Source organism: Lontra canadensis, unplaced genomic scaffold (assembly GCF_010015895.1).
Source record: "Lontra canadensis isolate GAN:19392208 unplaced genomic scaffold, GSC_riverotter_1.0 scaffold182, whole genome shotgun sequence".
Lineage (NCBI taxonomy): Eukaryota > Metazoa > Chordata > Mammalia > Carnivora > Mustelidae > Lontra > Lontra canadensis.
In genome coordinates this window covers 494863-510648 of record NW_022631176.1, presented here as the reverse complement: position 1 = coordinate 510648, position 15786 = coordinate 494863, and the positions used below count along the sequence as shown (strand labels likewise).

Below are 15786 nucleotides of genomic sequence, written 5' to 3'. Positions count from 1 at the left end.
AGAAGGCGGGGGCGGGGGTCTGTGTGGCGGTGCTTGGCCCTGAGTCCCATAGTGGCTGACGCCCTCTCTCCCTGCCTCCCCCTGCCGGGCCCTCTACTGCCAGGGACCCGATGTGCTAGACACGGCCGTGATGGTCCCTGGAAGCCCAGGCAGGTTTTGGATGAGGTTCTGTCTTATAACTGGCATTGTTTCTTGATGGTTCCATGGAACTGGCTTGACGTGGACCGGACCGGAGCCGCTGGCCCGGGACTCCGTCTCTGGTATGCACCCAGGGCTGGGCAGGTGCAGCCGCGGGCGGGCGCCCTTACTCCCCGACGCCCCCCTCCAGGGTCCGGACGAGGTGCTGGTAGGTGTCTCTTTCCGCCTGCCACGAGTGATACCTCCTCACATACTCCCTTCCGTTGGCCACAATTTTTTTTTCTAGCGCGGGATCACGAACCAGTCTCTTCGCCAGCTGAGCAAACTCCTGCAAAGGAGGGGGAGGAAAGACGGGTGTCAATAATGGGCAGAGGGGGATTTGCAGGGGGGTCTAAACGCCTGTGCCCGTGTTAGCTCCCAGCCTCTCCCTCGGCGCCGCCCGGCTCCGGGAAAGAGGCCCCGAGGGGGCAGGAGAGCGCACGCAGACACGGGCTGAGCGAGAAACCACACGAACCCCCCACGCGCATGCATGCACACACGCGTGTCAGGATGGCTGTCCGCGGGGGGAGCTCGGAACCGTCAGCTCTACCTCCCCGTCTCTCTCCCCTGCGTTCCCCAAAGATGCTCTTTCTTTCTTTCACAGGGACCCTTAAATCCGCGTTCTCCCCTCAGCGTCCCCCGGGTCCGACTCCAGGCTCCGAGCCCCACATCTCACGCTGCTGCCCCTGTGCTGCTTGCTCCCCACCGTGCTGGGGCTCCCCGTTCCCGGGCACGGAGCGTGTCTTCAGATGCTCTGCCTCGGCCAAGAGTGCCCGGCTTCAGAGTCTGGGCTGGCTCGGATCCTTCTGCAAGACGCAAGGGAGCTGTGGCTCTGGGCCGGCGAGTTAGCTGAGCCCCACAGGGACCATCTCCTCAGGGTCGGGGCCCCTGACGGGTCAGCCCGGCCGTTCCTCAGGCTCCCCCAGGAGAAAGAGGGAGACGGGACTCGACAGTCCCCAATTTTCTGGCGTTCCCTTCCGTCGCGTAGCTTCAGGCCGCGCGTCTGCTGACAGGCACGATCGACAGATGCCACAGATGCCGCCACCAGCGCCGGGACGGTCCTGAGGCCCAGCTTCTGGGGTCACAGCCCTCCGTAATCAGAATTAGGGTTATTTTGATTGTTCTGGAGTACTGAGTATATGTTGCACGAAGTCAAGAGCAGAGTTCGTGAGCCCGGAGGTCTGCATGTGACCTCACTCTCTACCTTCAGGCGGGTGACCTTGGGGACATTTCTTAACCTCCTGTGCCTCTGTCTCCTCGTCTGTAACTAAGGGACAGCAGCAGCACCTGCTCCATGGTGTGTCGGCAGGACAGACCGCGTCGGTGCAGAGGGCCTGGGCCTGGCCTGGCACAGACTTTGCCTCCCCTGTCCCCAAGGCTCCTGGAAGCCCAGGCAAACTCCAGCAAGACAGCCGGGCCTGGGATTAACATCCAGTGCTCTGCGGTGTGAAAGGAACGCCCACATGCTCTCAGAATTACCACGTCGAACGCTCTTCATAGCTAACGATGTAAGTAGCAATATTTACGATAGAGTGGAGTTCATATTCTTATGCGTTATGTTTCCACTCTTTAGTTCTTTTATGATAAAAACGTAACATACTTATTCCCATCTCCCAGTCGAACAACCGCGTTCTTACAGAAGTCCCTCGCCAGGCTTACACCTGGTCTGTTGCTGGACGACACCGTCCGGTCTTGGATTTATCTGACGTGCAGACTGGCTGTTAGAATGTCCAGACGGAACGTGTGGCTGTTTTATAGCCGAGCCTGAACCACGGAGCTTCTGTGGGTAGGACATGAGCAAGTGTACGGCTTCCTCTCCACGCGGAAGACCCGACAGAAACACGGACTCACATAGAGCGAGAGCCCCTGGGGCCGGGGAGATGATGCAGCCCGGCTGGCGGGCAGGGAGCCCCGTGTGAGTGGCCGGAGGACAAGAGCGAAGCAGAGCATCGGGACAAGCAGAGGGAAACCTGCCCCGTGAGTCGAGGACTGCTCTCGTCCGGGCTGAGCCGGCTCCTGTGTGCCTGCCGACGCAGCACATGCACTTGGAGACATGCGAGGGGACAGACAGCTGTGTGCTTGCCGAGACAGACCGCATGTCCTCTGTCCCCATATGCCGGCTGCGGTCTGCTTCCCCGGCTCGTGAACCTGTGCTCGACACACAGACCACGTCGGAGGTGACGGGTCTGACCTCCAAGCACAGCTCCGTGGCTTCTCCGCTCCCACTCCTGTTCTGAGGCCTGGGCTGCCCGCTGAGGGTGAGAGCGTGGGGACAGGGACACCCGCCAGGACCCGCCCGGCCCACGAGGCAGGAGGATCTCCAGCAGAGCCCCCAGGAAAGAAGCGTGCATGTCCGTTCACCTGGGATTCTGAACTTCTGGCTGTAGAACTTGCCAAAAAAGTGGTCAGCCGAGTGCCAAATACTTTCTGGAGGGGAGGGGTGCTTGTCAAGGGCTCCTACGGCACCTGAACTTGGAAATCACTCAGGAGAGGGAGTTGTAAGGCATCCGAGGGGATGTCCATGGAGCCAAGTGTGGGAACCCCATGCACAGATGTGCAGGCCTGGCTCGGGCTACACATCTCTGACATTAAAAAACATTAAAAACATTATGAGTAGGTCACTACTGCTGAGTCCCTGAGTCCCCAGCTCCCCTGGCAGATGGGGCCTGCCTTGCCCCTAGGCCCAGGCCCTAACACACGCTTAGTTACCTTTCCCCTAAGTCACTGCTGCTGAAACCTTTCCCCTAAATCATCCTAAATCACCGGCCTTCTCTCGCGGAGCCACCGCCAGGGTCCAGGGAATGAGAAGCGGGGTCCGTTGGACAGATCTGATGTTCAGACTCTTGTAGGGATCCTTGTCATCACGCCGTCTCCCCGACGCCACGGGGCAGGGGGCTCTCGTGGGAAGCGCAGAGCCCTGCGGACCGCACCCCGGACATGGTTCAGAGAAGCGCCCATCCCGGCCCCCTTCTGGGAGCCCCATGCGCTCCTTCCCAGAGGCGCTAAAATCGACTGCACAGAAACGGAGCTTCGGGCGAGGATGCTGAGTTCAACCGCCCTAAAGCTCAGGCCGTTTTGCAAACAGCACCCGGCTTGCGCCCAACCAGTCACACGGTAGACCAGGCCTCTGAACCCGGGAAGGCCCAGGAGCAGCACCCTGGACGCCTGGGCGCGCGTCCCAACCCCTGCCCGGGGCTGCTGGGGACAGGGCAGACCACGGCTCTGACCCATGTGATGGGAACGTTAATCCTCTTGTACTCCTGAGTCAAGGACAGAGCCTCTTTGGTGAGCGCGAGCCTGCTCCCGTGCTCTACTCTGTTGAGGACAGCTGGCGTCGGGCCCGGAGCCACCAGTGGGGTTGGGAGGGGCCTCAAATCCACAGCGGCAGCCAGCATCCGTCGCGTGCTTCCCGTTCGGAACCCAGGACTGGGGGCCGCAATGATGGGGCTCAGGCCCGCTCTTGTTACCGTATGCCCCACGGTGGCTCTGGCGGCGCCCCGTACGCAATGCAGCACACCACAGTTTGCAAGTCAGAACATACCAGCAGTCACGTGAGGCAGGACAAACAAAGGCACAAGTAACTTCGCATCAGCTCAGAGAGGACTTTGCTGCCAACTGAGTTTTGGCATCAAATCCCCAAAAAATCAAATTGCTTTTCGGGTACTTTTTGGATTTTGGAAAGGCAGAAAGGGCCTGGGACTCTGGGCTGTCCCCAGGACTCCTCAGGGGGAACAGGAGCCGAGAGGGGTTCGGGGACCGTGCCCAGGGGCACACGGTAAGCGGTCAGCATCCAAGACGGGACTGCACTCAGACCGTTTGGCCCTGGACCTGTGTCCCCCTCCTCCGGTCTTGGCAAGCGAAGACCAGAAGGAGAGGGAACGCCATGAGGGGAGCGCTGGCCTGGAGAAGGTTCCAGGGGGCAACAGTGACCACAGCCGGGTCAGAGAGAGAGAGCAGGGCCCTCAAGACCTGTGGCGGTGAATCTGCCATGAAGTCATCCTGGCTGTGCCTCGGGTGCCCGGGATGGACGTGAGGCTCCTGGGCAGAGGTCCTCCAGGGGAGTGGGCTGTGGGAGGCCGACCAGGGGGTGAAGGCCGCCTCCAGCCCCTGCAAAGGCTCCTGATTCTTTGTCCCGCTGAGGCTGGGCTCGGCCACCTCGGCCCAGAGACCCTCAGGGGAGCAGCGGATGTTCACTCTGGGCTGGTGGCCGCCGTCCTGGTCCACACGAATGTCCACACACTGCCCTGTTCGTAGCCAGCGCGGCCTCCCTCTCTCAGACCTCAGCCGCCAGCCCTGCCTTCACGTGGCCACAGCTCACGGCCACGGTTCTCTTGGACGCCGGCCCCGGGAACGGCCCTGACGAGCAGGAGCCCCTGAATGTGAGCAGCCCAGCTGTCGGGGTCCGCGTGTCGTCCCTGCTCCAAGAAGCACCTTCGGCAGCCGGCGTGCGGTGTCCCCGGAGAAGGGCACACGGTGTCTGCATCCGTGGGAACAGGAGCGGGGACGGGTTCACCACCCACAGCCGCGGCTGAGCGCGGCAGCCGCGGACACGGGCCGCTCACCACAGCCCGTGAGGCCAAGTGGCCACGGAGGGGCGAGTCCAGATGGGGACGGGGACGCGTCCCGCGTGCGTGTGTCCTGCAAAAATAGGAGGCTGTCTCCAAGTGGCTAATGATGAATGCTTCTTTTTAATTTTTATGTTGTCGATTTTTCTGTAAAAACCGTGTGGACAGTAAAAGAATCAGAGCCCACTGCCCGGAGACGGAGACCATGGGGCCGTGTCCGCTCTGTGCCCGCCGCACTGCTGCGAGCCAGCCCCGCGGTTCTTGTCTGTTTCCGCCATTCCCCGCGCGCCACACCCCTCCAGCTCCCCTGCGGCTTGCCAGCACCCCAGCTTCTGGGCACGGGGCTCTGCCGCCGCCAGGACCCTTCCCTGCAGGGCACCCCGTCCTTCGAGGCCAGCCTCACCCTCGCAGGGCAGAACCAAGAGAGCCCCGGGAGTCGATCCCTACCGCGTCCGACCCGGGGTGCGGCCCACGGTGCTGAGGGCGGGAAGAGGCTGTGCGGCCCTATCTCAGGACCACCCTGCCTGGACCATAACCCCCCGCGGCCTGCACCCTTGCCCCCAGCTTCTGCCTCCAGGACCTCACTCAGTGCCCACCACGTGGCAGCGCCTCAGGGAAAGTTCTCTAACTCACCTGCTATGTGGCGGGACCTGACTCCCTGCCTCGTCGCGCAGAGACGGACAGAACCCACCACTCTTGTCCTGGCACTCGAAGCCCAGACTCTTCTTTCTGCCTGGTGAGTCCCTCCACTCCCGAGACACCTGAGGACCCCTAACCTTCTCTTGTGTCTGGAGGGCAAGGCCTGCTCCGGAGCTAGGAATGTGCCTCCTGGGACATGACCTCACTGGGAATGTCGCCGCTGCGGGTGACCGTCCTATCCCTCACTTGCTCACAGAGGGATCAGCCCTCATCTAGCAGATGTCTAACGGCTAGCTGCCCAGCAGGTCTCCCCTGGATGGTTGGCTAAGCCCACGGGCGTTTAAGCTAACAGCCGACGGAATTGTCAACACTCACAAATGGGTAAAATCCAGTTACAATTTGGGAATTGCAGCCTGTCTTCAGACACGGCAAGGGCGTGACTCGGGCCTGTGGGCCCAGGGTGGCTGGCGGTGGGCACTGTCTGGGCCCCTTGCTCAGCCGGGGCGTGTGGTCTGCCCTGCAGGCCCGACGTGAGAGCACGAGCCACCTGGCCTTGTGGGAGCCTGGTTCAAACCTGCTTCTTCTCTGTTCTCCCCCCGCCCCCATCCCCCACCCCCCACAGCCACATTTACTTCCCACACACTTCTTCCCTCAAAACCTCGCTCCTGCTGTCGGGGCTCCCCGAGGCATTGATGGGATTGACCCTCATTTTCACGTTCCGCAGCCAGATGCGGAAGCCACTGGGGTCCCTGAGGAGACGGCGCCCGCACACACAGCTGCTGGGCTGTGCACCTGACCCTGACGGCCAGAAGGCGTGGGTGCTCAGGACGCCGCACATGGGCGCCAGCCTGTCCCCTGACCGCGGCCATGGTGCAGAGGGTGTCACTGGGTGTGGAGACGGGGCCGCAGAGTGCCACAGGCACGGGGAGGGGAGATGGGGAGCGAGGGCTCAGGCGGGGACCGCCGCAGATCACAGGCTGTGCTCCTGGAGGAGAGGTCAGGTTTCCCTCGTGGCTGCTGGTTTAGTTCCACACAGACACTCACAAAATTAATGAGCACGAGGGCTGCCCTTTGACCCCACTGATGTCGCTCGAGCAAAGCCCGTGTGCGGTTTGCTTGCTGTTTCGAAGGGCGGGTGGGGGGGTCTGATATGTGTGAGCGATCGGTGACACCCCCCCGCCGCCTGGTCGTCTCTGGCACGTCCATCAGGGACAGAGCATGCCTGCCGAGCGAGTCCAGATGCAGCTCGGACGGCGGCTGCGTCCCCAGCCGACACGCGCGCGTCCCCTTGAGCAGCCGCCGTCCGCACGCAAGTCCCCCCTTACCAGGTTAAATGCCGCTTCTGATCCGTATTTGGATGCGGATTGGAAATAACCCTTTCACACTCCGCAGCCGGCCGGCGGTGCGTGCCGCTGAGCCCGGGGCTGCGCGGACTCCCCCCACGGTTGCCGGCTTATTTGAAATGCGTCTTGTTTCGGAAGCAGGCTCCCTCCCTGCGCTTGGTCGAGTCTGGTGGCCGCCGTAAAGAAGACAAAGCCGTGTGTGACGGCCCCGTCTAGCGGGTTTTTCAAAGTGTGTTAACACAGCCCGCGGCCTCCCCCGACGTGAGACCTGAAGTGTCCTTTCTTTTTTTAAAATCCTTTGTCACACCAATGTTAACATTGTAGAATCAAAACAAGTCCTTGACTTTGTGTGCTGTGGCGCCGTGTCTGTGAGCCGGGGGACATGACCCTGTTGGGGGGGAGGGGATGCTCGGTGGCAAGTGTCAGAGGGAGTCCCTGCCGGAAGCACCGTGCTGTCCTCGTGCTCGGACTCCCTGCCAAAGTTAGAGCTCCGAAACGACCCGACGGGGGAGAGGACAGTAAAATGACCTTGCCGGGGGGAGGCACAACTACCTGACCCACAAGCTTGGCTGGTGTTGACGGCCAGAGCTCCGGAGTGGGGCAGAAGCGAGCCGTGGTCTGGAGAAGCGACAGGTCACTGCCCTCAGCTCTCCCTGTCCGGACACCGCTCGGGCCGCAGGCGCTGCCGCCGAAAGGGAAGGCGTTAGCAGCCGGGATGCCTTTGGCTGGACCGTCGGGCGGGAGCCCCGGGCTCCTTGGCTGCTGCATGGGCCTCCCCCGGGCCGGGGTTGGGGGGCAGCGCCCCAGGCCGCAGGGAAGAGGGGGGGCATGGTTGTGGCAAGGGAGAGGGAAAACTGTCTCGGATTAAGCATCTGCCAGAGGAGATCTGAAAACTGAATTTTTAGTATTTGAGGTGACTAATTTTTAAGTGTAAATCCCCACGCTCCTGAATAGAACGTGGGCTCTCATGAAGACGCCGGCAGGCAGAACCTAAGTTTAAAAGACTCAAAGGACAAAACTCAGGCCTAAGGCATTACCTCCTGCCGCGGACACCGGGTGTGACTGAGGCCGTGCCTCTCCGGTGGGGACAGCCGGCCGGAGCTCTGGCCGCGCCGGGAACACGCTCAGCCCCGTGTTTCCCTCCGCCTGTGCCCAGCACCCCCCAGGGGGCAGCAGGGATCACGAGCTCTGCTTGTCCCAGAGAAAACAGCTTGGAGACCCAGGCCAGGCCACACGTCCTGGGCCCAACTGTGGGCAGACACCCATGGGCGCACTCCAGACCCCTTCACACACTTCCTGGGGTCCCCCCCCCCGCCATGCCCCGGCCGTGTCCACTCCCGGCTGCACTGTCCCATGTGTTATCTTCAAATAAAGTGCCGGCTCATTGTGTGCGCTGTTTTGAGGCATTACAACGATCAGACACACGGCCATCTTGCTGAAAACCGGTAGGTGTTCTAGAAATCCACGATTCTGCCTGAAGAGCACCCGCCCGGAGCCCAGAAATCCAAGCATCAGGGGCCTGATGGGCTCACGGCCGCGCCGCTCGTCAGAGGCAGGATCAGGAACAGGAGCAGGTCCTGTGTTCAGGTCTCCGTTCTGGGATTTTCTGAATCACGGTTGCCCCCGGGGCCACAGAGGACACACGCTGCATGCAGGGCTCCCGCCATGGGGAGGGGGCACCGGGCACTGGCGGAAAGATGGGAACCCCAGACTGTCCGCGGGAAATGCCGACGAAACCCGTCCCGGACAAACGCTTCCTTACCTGAGGGTCCGAAAACAGCAGGCCTGTGACCTCGTGCTTCACCACCGCCGCGTTCCCAGGGATGTTGCGGGCCAGCACCGGCACTTGCAGGTCCATGGCCTGAGGGCGGGAGAGAGAAAACGGGTGGGCAGCCGTGATTAAGACTGTCCCCGGCGGACGAGCCCGCGTGGGGGGATAGCGTCTGCGCCCGCCAGGCCTCCGGCACGTTACCCGATCGAAATGTTCCGCTGGCACAGCACGTCCCGCGCTGTGATAACTTACTGTTGCAGGTTCTGGGAGGCTCTATTCCGCAAGACTTTGGCATAATTACCACGGTGTCACGAAGAAGCCCCCCCCGGGCCCCGTGTTTGCTTGACACTTGTGCAGTGACAGTCTGGAGAGCACAACCTTAATTATCCTCATTACTCTCCCAGTGAGTCATGTGCCCCCAGCACAGGCTGTGGGAACGGTGCCGGAGGCCTGGCACATCTCTCTGGCACGCAGACCAGAGTAAGAAGGAACACGATTTGTCATCCCGACTGTGCACTGAGCAGGCTCTCCACCCCCAAGGTCTGGGATCGGCACGCAGCGTCCGCCGCTCCGCACCGACTAGCATCGAGGCCTTGGAAGGTGCCTGAGAGCTCAGTGGGCAGAGTCTGCCTCATCTCCCCGGCCGGACAGCGTCTCCGGTTCTCCTCCTATGGTTCTGGGGAGCCTCCGACATTGAGCCTCCTGGGGCTGCTTAGACCTGGGCCCACTCACCCCCGCTCCCTCAGGAGCCCTCCAGCACGTGAGAGGGACATCCCTTTGCAACTTGGCATCCATGGCAGGATGGGTTTGGTGTCAAGAGCAAACCGATAATGTGGCTTTTACTCCACAAAAGTATGTTTTAGACGCTCTGTGTCTGTGGCATCTCTTTTCATGTCATAAACATTTGGTCACAAAGGGGTGATGTTTGATCTTCAGAAACGTAAAGTTACCCAAGTGCAGCTGGTCTCCAAGCCAGGTTTCCGCCGTCCTTTTGCAGTGTCCCGTCTAGGGTCTTCGATGGTCACAACACTCGGGAAGGAGGCACCGCGCGGCACAGGAGAGCGGTAACGGGAATGGCCTCATCCCAGCACCACAGTCCCAAGGGCTTTCGACTCCTGGGTGGGCCCGGGGTTCTGACACGCCGCAGGCCCGTCTGGTGGCCTGGGAGACAGCACAGGGCCGGGGATCAAGAGGCCTTTGTCTCAGTGAAGATCTTGCTCTCACTGTCTTTGCTCTGGGCCCACACAGTGCATGTCACCCTCAGACTGCAGCGCTGTCACCTGGAGTGAAGAGGAACCCTGACCCTCAGCCCATTGCAGCCCACCCTGCTCTGCCCCACAATCAGGCCTTCCTGAAAGTTCCTCCCGCCACTCTGCAGTGCAGCCCAGGAACCGCTGAGGTAGCAAGCCTGCAGACGAGGCTCTGGATTTCTCCCTGGTTCCCAGTTGAATAAGGGACTAAACTGTCCTCTCTACAGCACGTGAAAGAGTCCGCTGTCATTCTGCAGGTACCACTGTGTGGTTTGTGGCGTAAGCCGACTAGCACATCCGCGACATCAGTTACGAGGTCGTATCATAATCACAGTGAGTGATGCTGAGTCACACGCTTGTCTCTGCACTTGTCATAGTGCAGGTCGCCGGCTCATTAAACTAGCGCAACACACTGTGATTTCATTTCTAGACGTTTGTCAAGTCACTGCCTCCTCCTCACATGGGCGAGACCTTTGAGACCATCCTGTCACCCAGCGTCAACCGTCAGGTCAGAGCTCAGAAAGAGGGTGACTGATACGTCACGCGGCTCCTGCTCCAGGTGGCCCCTGCAGCATTTTCATACTCAAAGGGTACATTTATCCCGATTTGAGGTAAGTATTAGTATTTGTGAAACATCTGTGGCAGACACAGAATCGAGAGGGGCCGTGTACGATGGAGATGGAGAGATGGACAAATGCAGATTTACGGAACCGATGACAAAAGCAGCACAGGACGAGCCGCCCCCGAGAGAGAACAGAGTTTAAATCCCCGTCTCGGGCAAAAAAGAATCTTGTCATCACCCCTCCTGTCACGTACACTCACTGGTGTATCCACTGGACCAGTGCTCGCCGAGTGCCCATCCTACTTGGAAGGCTGTGCCCCACTGAGAACTGTCCCTTCGTTGTCACTCACTGGACAGAAGTTTGTTCTCAGCCTGCAAACGGCAGGACACAGGAGGCTGGGCTGACGGGAGCAGCTGGCAGATGGGGACAGTGAGTTGGTATTGCCCAGTGGGGGAACCTCGCTTGAAGCAAAAGGCCATGAGAAGGAAACAGCAAATCTGGCCAAAGGGGGAGGACAGTGTCACACAAACGCAGTCACTGACGTGGACAGCAAGAGCAACGCAGCTGATAAACCCAATGGCTCTTCTCTGGAAGAAAAAAAATCAGTGAAATAACGAAGCCGCCAGCGGCTCTCATCACAAGCAAGGAGAAAGCCAGAGCAGGCAGCGGCAGGGGGCGCGGACCACTGGGACACCGCGGAATTCCGGGATCATAGACGGGCGCCTCCAGCAATCGTCCCGCGTGAACCGCACACCCGGCTGGAGCGGGCAGTGCCGGGAAGAACGCTTCTCCCCAGTCGACCGCGGCAGCAGCAGAAGAGCTGAAACAGCGCAATTTCCAGGAATAAACAGAAAACTTATCGCGGAAACTATGTGCAACGAAAGGACCGTCTCAGACGGTGTCCCAGGGGAATTCTGCGAAGTCCTCGAACCGCTTCGTCCCCGGGCTGCAGGAGTGGTTCCAGGTCACCGAAGAAGAAAGAAACGTCCCAAATAAGTGTACGAGAGGAGTCCCCCAGCCACATCAAAGCACAGGACAGACGGCCCGGGAAGAGAAGCCACAGGCCGACCTCACGTCTCAACCTCCGTGAAAACCCTGAAGAAGACAGTAGCAAACAACGCAGCAGCGCACGAAGAAATTGCGGAAACGGACCACGGCAGTTCCCACATCCAGTCGCATGCACTAGAACACACTCAGAAGACCGAAGTCGTCCGGCTGGGCGACAACAGCAAGACTTAGCCGTGTTCACCGCCTACAAGAGAAACACGTTGGATTCAAAGACACCAAAGTTGGAAAGTAAAAGGATGAGAAAATAAATGTACCTGTGAACAGAAACCACAGAGCTTCCCTGGTGGCATTAACATGACCAAATGGCCTGGGGGACAAGACCTGTTCCTGGAGACAAAGAGGGGCATCTTAACGAGAAAAGGATCCACACATCAGGAACACCTAAAAAGTTATAATGTGTGCACATGCCTGAGGACAGAGCCCGGTACACCTGAACCAAAAACTGACAGAATTGAGAGGAGAAATAGGCAATTTAATCATAATAATTAGATATCTTGAACCCCGCCCCCCCCCAATAACTGATAGAACGACAGGACAGACAACTGTCAGCCGGAAGCTTGGAACCGCACTAACCCACTTAACCTGACATTTACCGGACACCCCAATGGCTGCAGAAGACACATTCCTCCCCAGGACGTGTCATATGCTGATCGCAAAGAAATACGAGCAACACTCAGGAAGATCTAAATCATGCAAAGTATGTTTTCTGACCACATATTTGGAAACTGGGGTGTGGCTGTGGGAAAAGGGGACATAAATGTGGAACAGAGGAAGGGGAAGCCTCCAGGTGGCAGGACTTAAACTGGACGTATCCTATGAATGTGTGTGTGTGTGGGGGGGCGGTGGGGGCGATGGGGCACAGAGGTGAGTGTAGGTGAGGGGTTATGTGGCTACTCCCTGTACTGTCAGTTCTCTGGGTTTTAAACATTTAAAAATCAAAATGATAATAATTTTCTCAAAGTACATGCTCTGAAGCTCTTCTGCCTGGGTCTGAATGCTCGTTCTTTTACGCACAGCTGACACTCGAAGAACAGGGATTTGAATTCTGAGTCCACTTACACGTGGATTTTTTTAAATTGTGTTACGTTAGTCACCATACAGTACATTAGTAGTTTTTGATGTAGTGTCCAACATTCACTGTTTATGTACGACACCCAGTGCTCCATATAACACGTGCGCTCCGTAATACCTACCACCAGGCTCACCCATACCCTCCCACCCTGGTAAAACCCTCAGTTTCTCAGAGTCCATAGTCTCTCCTGGTTCGTCTGATTTCCGCCACCTCACTTCTCCTCTCCATCTCCCCATGTCCTCTGTGTTATTCCTTATGCTCCACAAGTAAGTGATACCATGTGATAATTGACTCTCTCTGCTTGACTTATTTCACTCAGCATAATCTCCTCCAGTCCCGTCCATGTTGATAAAAAAGTTGGGGTTTCATCCTTTCTGATGGAGGCATAATCCATAGTGTATATGGACCACATCTTCCTTATCCATTCGTCAGTTGAAGGGCATCTCGGTTCTTTCCACAGTGTGGCGACTGTGGCCATTGCTGCTATAAACATTGGGGTGCAGTTGCCCCTTCTTTTCACTACATCTGTATCTTTGGGCTAAATACCCAGTAGTGCAATTGCAGGGTCATAGGGAAGCTCTATTTTTAATTTTTTGAGGAACTGTCGCACTGTTTTCCAGAGTGGCTGCACCAACTTGCATTCCCACCAACAGTGTAAGACGGCTCCCCTTTCTCCACATCCTCTCCAACACACGTTATTTACTGTCTTGTTGATTTTGGCCATTCTAACTGGTATAAGGTGGTATCTCAGTGTGGTTTTGATTTGAATCTCCCTGATGGCTAAGGATGATGAACATTTTTTCATGTGTCTGATACCCCTTTGTATGTCTTCTCTGGAGAAGTGTCTGTTCATGTCTTCTGACCATTTTTTGACATGATTATCTGCTTTTTGGGTGTTGAGTTTGTGGAGATCTTTGTAGATCTTGGAGATCAGCCCTTTGTCTGTAGTGTCATTTGTGAATATGTTCTCCCGTTCCGTGGGTTGCCTCTTTGTTTTGTTGTTTCCTTTGGTGTGCAGAAGCTTTTGATCTTGATGAAGTCCCAAAAGTTCATTTTCGCTTTTGTTTCTCTTGCCTTGGGAGACGTATCTGGAAAGAAATTGCTGTGGCCAATGTCGAAGAAGTTACTGCCTGTGTTCTCCTCTAGGATTCTGATGGATTCCTGCCTCACGTTGAGGTCTTTCATCCATTTTGAGTTTAACTTTCACAGAGATTTTTTCTTTTAAATAAATATGCTATAAGACTGTAAATGTATTTTTCTTTGTTAAGATTTTCTTAATAACATTTTTCTTTCTCTGGCTTCTTTATGGTAAGAATACAGTATATATACATACAACATACAAAATATGTGTTTCCTGACTGTTTATGTTATTGGTAAGGCTTCTGGGCAGCAGGAGGCTATCAGTAGTTACGTTTTGGGGGAGTCGGGAGCTACAAGGGATCTACAAGGGATCAGTCGGGAGCTACTGCGTGGGATCCAGGGCCTCTCATCCCCATGGTGGGCAAGGATCTGCTGGACTAGCTGTCCGGTCTTGAGCCAGTGTCACAATCTCTCGCATGTTTGCCCATTTTCTCTGATGTGAAATAAGGATGAGAATAAAATCTTCATTAAGGGTTGTGGGGAGGATTAACCGACGGTACTGAAGAACTTAGACTCATTTCTGGGCATAGTCACCACAGAAAGTAAGATCGAGGTTGCTGATGGTTTCTCTGCCTGAATCAGTAAGATTCACGGAGTTGAACTCCACTGCCTGGAGCTCTAGGTTGCATTTCAAACCTCAAAATCCCACATAAAAAACAGGTGCACTTAGAAACTAGGAAGCTAGAAAGAAAATAAATTTAAATTATATTAAAATTTGGAATACAATTTTAACATAATTTAAAAAATAAATAAAAATGCAGCATACACAAGCATAAAAATAAATTTGAACACTTTTCTTGGACCATACAAATTAACTCAAAATGAACCGTCAGTCCAATGTAAGAGCTAAATCCATAAAACCCCTGAAGAAAATACAGGAGTAAATATTTGAGAGCTTGGTCAGGCAAGCTTTCTTAGATATGACACCAAAAACACAAGCAACAGCAACAACAATGAAAATAGATACACTGACCTTAATAAAACATCTTAGACTTTGGAACTTCAATGAAAACCATTAAGAAAATGAAAAGATGGAACCCACAGACTGGGTTTTAAAGCATTGGTTTGTAAAGCATCTATCTGGTCAGGGACTTATACCTACAATATAGAAAGAGCTCTTACAACTTGATAATGAGAAAGACAACCCAATTTAAAAAATGGGCAATCTGAGAAGGTATTTCTTCAAGGACGATATAAATAGGGCAAGAAACACCTGAAAAGATGCTCAACACCATCTTTAGAGAACTGTAAGTGAATTTCGCAATGCGCTATGACGTCGCACACCCCAGGACGGCTGGCACCCGGAAGACAGTAGCAGCTGGGGGTTGCGGGGAAACTCAAGCCTCCCCGCGCCCTACTGGCGGGCGATGAGCCGGTGTGGCTCCTCCTCCAACAGTTAAACACAGAGCTCCCACGGACCCAGCAAGTCTGCTCCTGGAGGCGGACCCAAGAGAAATGGAACCATGTGGCCAAACACGTGCCCACAGCTGTTCCCAGCAGCGTTCCTCATTACGGGCAGGAAGTGGACCCAGCCCAGCTGTGCATGAACCGGCGAGAGATCCTAAGTGCAGTGCGTCTGCACCACGGCATGTCTCACAGATACAAAGGAACGAGGTCCAGACGCGTCCCGCAGCACGAAAACATTAAGTTGGTGACAGAAGCAGGTCCCTAAGCCCCCATGTCCTCAGCTTCCCTGTAGAGGAAATGTCTGGAGGACACAGACCTGGAGCGACACAGACTGGCGGTTGTCTCAGGGTGGACTTGGCCTGGCGGGGGGTGGGCGTTGGGGAGAAACAGCGAGTGCCTGAGGATGTGTCCAGGAGTTCTTTCTGGGTTGATGAAAATTTCCTGAAATTGTTAATGCTGATGGCTCCCAGGTTGGGGACAGGCTAGACACTCCTGAATCGCACACTTTGCATGAACCTGGTGCTTCGAGTGAGTGAGTGAGCGGATGGATGCTCATTTTGTGAGTTACAGCTCCGTAAAACTGCTGTATTCTTGAAGGATTTGAGAAAGTGCGGAAGAGCTCTGAATTTCTTCAGAGTGTGTTCTACGGTCAGGGACAAAAGCCCGAAATAAGGATCTATAAAGGCAGGCCCACAGACATTGTTTTTCGGTAAATCTCGTTGCCCAGTGAGTGGATACTTCATTGCCAACTGCTCATTGCTACGGTGCTGAAGCATTACGGTGTGACATGT

The 15786-nt window shown here is 56.3% G+C and overlaps 1 protein-coding gene across 1 annotated transcript in view; it reads right to left on the bottom strand.

Moving 5' to 3' along the window:
- Positions 1–284: 284 nt before the first annotated feature.
- GLT1D1 (glycosyltransferase 1 domain containing 1) overlaps positions 285–15786 on the bottom strand; it is an 82231-nt gene continuing 66729 nt past the window's right edge. Inside the window, 2 exon segments of the mRNA XM_032846873.1 lie at positions 285–466; positions 8487–8585. Coding sequence (XP_032702764.1) covers positions 305–466; positions 8487–8585 — 261 coding nt within the window. The 3' untranslated portion in view covers positions 285–304.